The following is a 6,079-nucleotide window of genomic DNA, read 5'->3' as shown; positions in this document are numbered from 1 at the left end:
TTCAGTGGAACGGGGTTTTCACCTTTAGCATTTTCCTGCCCCGTTCTGAAATACTATCTCTCAGATATAAGAAAATAACAAAAATAAGAAATACTATATTCCTTAATGGCAGGAAAGGAAGAGAGAAAAAAAGAGAGAGAGAGAGAGAAAGAGAACATCTGTGCAAGTTAGTCACGAGTTGATTCAGATTTTAGATTGGCTGAAATTCATGGATTCTTATTAAATCTTTAAGGAACATGTATCACTGAGAGTGCAGTGATATATTTATGTTCTATGAAGGTTTTTTTTTTGTTATTGATCCTGTCCCCCTCCTTTATGTAGTTAGACACTGAGAATGATGCTTACTAGTGAACTGTAAGTTTGCCTGGCGATGTGCTGAATGTTGTGATTATAGGAGGCTACTGCTCAAAAGTTGTCATTGTTTTTATTATGGATGTTGTCCTGTACGACTCGTATGATGTTAAAATTTAAATTACGTGGCAGAAGCACATGTCTTAATAAATTAAGGTAGCTCATTTTTGCCTATAATATCCGTATATATGCATATATATTTGTATATATATGATGTATAAAATAATGAAATGCAAATACACAGAGAACTAGAATCAGTTCTAAGGGGGTGCATGTAACAATTTTCTTTTCCAAGCCACTCAGCAATGTCCCTGTGCTCTTGTACCCTGTACACAGGCAGTGAGCAGGCACTTGGCCTCCTTGTGAAATGCTTTGATGAGCAGCCTGAGGAGCTGGCTACTCCCCTTGCTGGCTGAGTGACAGTCCCACTCCTATAAAAAGGCCCCTTGGGGCGGACTGCGCTGGGTGTAGCTGATACAGCAGCAGAAAGAGGGCTTGTTCTGGGGCCAGCAACTAGAAAACCTGCGTTACGTTGTAGCCACCAGCAGGTCTAAGCCTCACAAAATGCGTGAAATTGTGCATCTTCAGATTGGCCAATGTGGGAACCAAATTGGAGCTAAGGTAAGGTCTCTTTTCAATATTGGTCATTAGTAGTAAGTGCTCTCAGTGGTAGCAGGTCAAACAGCATTAACGGATGGGGACTTCCGGGGGCAACAATTACTTTGTTAACTCAATGGTAGGATGCATGGCATGTTAGCAGCGAATATGAGTATTTTGATGTGAAAGCCATAAGATGAGTTTGCTCCTCATGCAAAGCTTAATGTTAAGACTGTCAAAGAACAATGGCACAGTGATTAGAAGTGCTCCAGAGCATTCCTGCTGGGACTCACATTCCCAGGGGCACTAATCTAGTCGGCAAAATACTGGGACGAGTGAAGGAGCCAGTAATTCCAGGGCTGCAAAGTTGTGATGCCAGTGCTTTAGTTCAGCCAGACAGCAGTAACTGCCACATTATAATCATTACTATGGGACTGTATTAGTTAACAGGATGACCTGTGCTATCAGTGGCCAATTAGGTTTTTCTAAGAGTAGGACAAAGTGCAGTTATAAGGATTCCTGCCTAACTGGCCTTCTGCACGAGGCAGTCATGTCATTTGGAATACTATTGTGTAGTTCAAACACTGCCATGCTGTTACTTAGAGAAGTTGCTCATTGCTGACTTTGTGTGCTAGGAGAAAAAAAACACATTACTTTTTGCTGTGTGATGTCCATCTTTTTTTTTTTTCTTTTAATCAGTAGGAAGTTGTCAAAAAAAAGTATCTGGGTTAATTTGGGTCTGGGAGGTCTCTGAGGACACATGATAGCTGAAGGGTTGTCCCGTTGTGTTCTTCCTCCATTTCTTGCTCGTTACAAATCCCACCTTGATTCCTTTTATTGGAATATGAAGCTGTGGATGGCCAGAGAATGTCATGTTTGTTAGACCCAGATAGTTTGAATGCAGCCACTGTGATAGTTGAAAGGTTTGTATTTTTTGTGGGCTGTGACTTGGAAACCGCTTATATCTAATAAGACCTGTAGAAAAGCACACACACACACTAAAACAGCATGCACATGTTGGCAATGCTGTATTTGTATACTCAAAATGAGACTGGGTGCTAAACCAGAAGACCTTTAAAATTAAAATAGCCTGGTCATTATAGTGGGTGGGTGTGTCTACATGAAGACTGCTGTGGCTGCTGCCTAGATAAGAGCCCCAGTACAAGACATCCATATGAATGTCAAGATAGGGCATTTAGGACCAACATCTGTTTGTGGAAAGCGTTGCTCGCATACAAATTTTTCCGAGCCAGCTTTGCCATGCCACAGTCCCACTTGTGTCCCACTCAAAGCAACTCTTCCCAACGTGCACACAACCCCTGACTTTTTTGTTAAGCTCATGCCAACTAGTACCTGTGTTATTTAAACTAGTCTCGATTTTCCTTTACTATGAAGGGAACAAATTGAAGACCTCCACCTATTAGTGCACAGGTGATAGCTAAGCAGCATACATGGTCTCCTAAATGTTTTCCTTGAACTTATTTGGGGATGGGGGAGAGGAGGATCCCTGCTCTGATCTAATATGTACATGGAAAAAACATCCCCCACTTCAGACATAGTTCCCACTTCATGTGCAGTCAGGCATGAGCACAGCAGAGCTGATGCTGAACACATTGTGCTGAAAAAATAAATCTTTGTGAGTGTATTGAACTTCGTTCCTTTTTCAGTTCTGGGAGGTGATAAGTGATGAACACGGCATTGACATCGCTGGAAACTACCGTGGGGATGCATCACTGCAGCTTGAGCGAATTAACGTGTACTTCAATGAGGCTTATTGTAAGTGTTCAGCACTCTTAGAGTGTTGGCAGAGCAATTTGCAAAACCAAACATGAAGGTTAAAATAAGTAATTAAAAAAAAATTATTCCCAAATCACTGTAGGTGGGTTGGATTTTTCAGAGCGGATTATAAGCCTGTCTCTTTGACTTCTAGCAGTAATTGTTCGCATTCATTTTCTTTTTTCCTAGCCCATAAATATGTGCCCCGTTCTATCTTGGTGGACCTGGAACCTGGTACGATGGACAGTGTACGGTCCAGCAAAATAGGCCCACTCTTTCGACCTGACAATTTTATTCATGGTATGTATAGCATGCTGTCAGCAAATTAACCGGAGTCAACTGTCCCAAAATGACCTTTTGACTACCATCTCTAGAGTCTTAAAAAATTCTTTTGTTAACTTTGTGGCTGTTCTTTCTGTAATTCTGTTTACAGGTAATTCAGGTGCTGGAAACAACTGGGCTAAGGGCCACTACACAGAAGGTGCTGAACTGATCGAAAATGTCATGGATGTGGTCAGGAATGAGTGTGAGAGCTGTGACTGCCTTCAGGGATTCCAGCTCATCCATTCGCTTGGTGGTGGTACAGGCTCAGGTATGGGCACGCTCCTCATCAACAAAATCAGAGAAGAATATCCTGACAGGATTATGAATACTTTCAGTGTTGTGCCTTCACCCAAAGTATCCGACACGGTCGTAGAGCCATACAATGCCATCCTCTCCATCCATCAACTAATAGAGAACACAGATGAAACCTTTTGCATTGACAACGAAGCTCTTTATGATATATGTTTTAGAACTTTAAAGCTCACCAATCCCACCTATGGTGACCTCAACCACTTAGTGTCCCTAACAATGAGCGGTGTCACAACCTCACTCCGTTTTCCTGGTCAATTGAATGCGGATCTGAGGAAGCTGGCTGTTAACATGGTGCCCTTTCCTCGCCTGCATTTCTTTATGCCAGGCTTTGCCCCACTGACAGCTCGAGGTAGCCAACAGTACCGAGCCCTCTCAGTGCCAGAGCTTACTCAACAAATGTTTGATGCACGCAACATGATGGCAGCCTGCGACCCTCGTCGTGGACGTTACTTGACCGTGGCATGCATCTTCAGAGGCCGAATGTCTACCAGAGAGGTGGACGAGCAGTTGCTGGCTATCCAGACCAAGAATAGTTCCTACTTTGTGGAGTGGATCCCTAATAATGTCAAAGTGGCTGTGTGTGACATACCACCACGAGGATTGAAGATGGCAGCTACCTTTATTGGCAATAACACAGCCATTCAGGAGCTCTTCATCAGGGTTTCTGAACAGTTCTCAGCTATGTTCAGAAGAAAAGCATTTCTCCATTGGTATACAGGTGAAGGTATGGATGAGATGGAGTTTTCTGAAGCAGAAGGTAACACCAATGACCTTGTATCCGAGTACCAGCAGTACCAGGATGCCACTGCAGATGTTGAGGAATATGAAGAGGTAGAAGTGGAAGCTAGCCCAGAAAAGGAAGCACTGTAAAAACAATGCTAACATCAAAACATTCTCCAAATCTGCATACTGAAAGTAACAACTTTCTTAAGAATTTTTTCTCTGCATCTGACCAAAATATATGCAGTATTACAATACAATGCTTTTGAAACTAATGGCAGCTATGCTTTACTCTCCTAAACAACTGTTGTCACTGAATGTCTCCCAAAAAAGAGCCACTAGGATGACAAGTTTTTTCATGACAGCCTTTCTTGTAAATGTATTTGCTTTTAGAATATTATCACCAGATACTTAATGTAATATATAGCCTCTGTGTCTCTGTATATATCTCTCAGGATCATAAGCAACAGCAAAATATGCTATCAACTCAAACTTAATTTATTCTCAGGTAAACACAATTCGTGTTTTGTTTGTGAACTTGTTACTCTTTTAGGAACACACGCACATCTGTTAAGGCCTATAAAGGCAATATCTGTTTTATCAGGCATTCCACAGACTAATCTACATCTGCAGTTCAGTTCCTTAAGTTGCAGAGGAGGGTCGGGGAGGGGAAGGGAAACAACATGGGGTGAATGACTGAATATGTACATTCTTCCTTTAAAAAAAAAGTAGGTACTTCAATAGTTCTACCACATTGCTGGCTTATATTATTGCAGAGCTTGTATTAATTATCGTTGTGTGGTTTGTTTCTATTTCAAACTATAGCTTGAGTTATATTAGCATACAAAGTTGTGAACACTGAGTAAAAGTTTTGGTGTGGTCTTTTTTTTTTTTCCCCTGTGTACTAACTACAAATTTTCTTCCTATTGTTCAGTACAGCAAAATGGATGGAATTGTTTACAGCTAGTTAGGTGTAAGTTCAATGGCAATCACTACATCAAAACCACATCTTCACTTCATGAAAAGAAGTTTCTTGCCATTCACAGCCATCTGCTTAAGACTGTATTTATGATATTCTTTAAAATAAAAATTATATACCATTCTATGAAATACTTTAATACTTGAAACATTTGGTAGACAAAAATCATAGTTTATTCTTATACGGGCTAACTTTAAATTACATGAAAAATTGAGCTTGTTTTGTTATGGTCTCAGAAGAGGGAGTTTATTACACCGTGAAGAAAGTAATGCCTCATGTTTGAGTCAACAGCATTAGCATCTGTCTGAACACAAACCTGAAGCCAAATCTGTAAGCATGCTGTATTCCTTCCTATGCAGTGGGACAGACCTCCCAGACTTGCTGTGAAGACACACAGCAGCAGGAACATGCAAACACTTCCCTCAAACCAATGCAGCTGAAAGTATGACTTTCATCCCACCCCAGCCAAGAGTTAATAGTGTCTCACCCTCCATTCCTACTGTTTCGCAGTGAATGTGTGTGTCCCTCTCCCTCCCAGTAAAGTGACAAAGTGGTAACAAGGACAATCAATAGCTGAGTGATCAGAGTATACTCCAGGGACTTCTACACCCCCTTCCCCACTTTGTACAGGAAGCCAGGTCTCCTAACTCCTGATTCACTGCTCAGTGTTTTAGCGCTCCGGTCAGCTTTGCAGATTAAATCCAGTGCAGCACATTCACAACGAAATGTCCTGCTTCCAGTTTAGTCTTAACGCTAAGCCTTGTCAAACTGATTTTCACTGAGTTAGTTTTGTTCTAAGCACAAGTGCAAGATGAACACCATGATGACAGAGAATTTTAAAGCCAGCAGGGTACCACTTCCAGCGGAGAGCACTGACAGAGGTATTTTTTAAATATCAAAATTATATGCCTGTATCCTCTGTTGACACAGGTTTTAGTGAGCAAATTTTTTTTCAAAAGTAATCATTAATCATTGAAGTAGGCAGAAAAGTTTTAAACAATTGTCTCACTCATTGATGTA

General features: G+C 41.2%; 1 protein-coding gene across 1 annotated transcript; it reads left to right on the top strand.

Annotated features, from left to right (window-relative positions):
* Positions 1–915: 915 nt before the first annotated feature.
* Positions 916–4,230, top strand: TUBB1 (tubulin beta 1 class VI; the record flags this gene model as incomplete). The annotated part of the gene is made up of 4 exons (XM_082007153.1): positions 916–972; positions 2,616–2,724; positions 2,914–3,024; positions 3,158–4,230. The coding sequence occupies 4 exons, from the start codon at positions 916–918 to the stop codon at positions 4,228–4,230; spliced, it is 1,350 nt and encodes a 449-aa protein (XP_081863279.1).
* Positions 4,231–6,079: the final 1,849 nt, after the last annotated feature.

Source organism: Phaethon aethereus (genome assembly GCF_964289735.1).
Source record: "Phaethon aethereus genome assembly, chromosome: 16".
Lineage (NCBI taxonomy): Eukaryota > Metazoa > Chordata > Aves > Phaethontiformes > Phaethontidae > Phaethon > Phaethon aethereus.
Note: the sequence above shows the minus strand (reverse complement) of the source record. Positions and strands in the feature narration are given on the sequence as shown.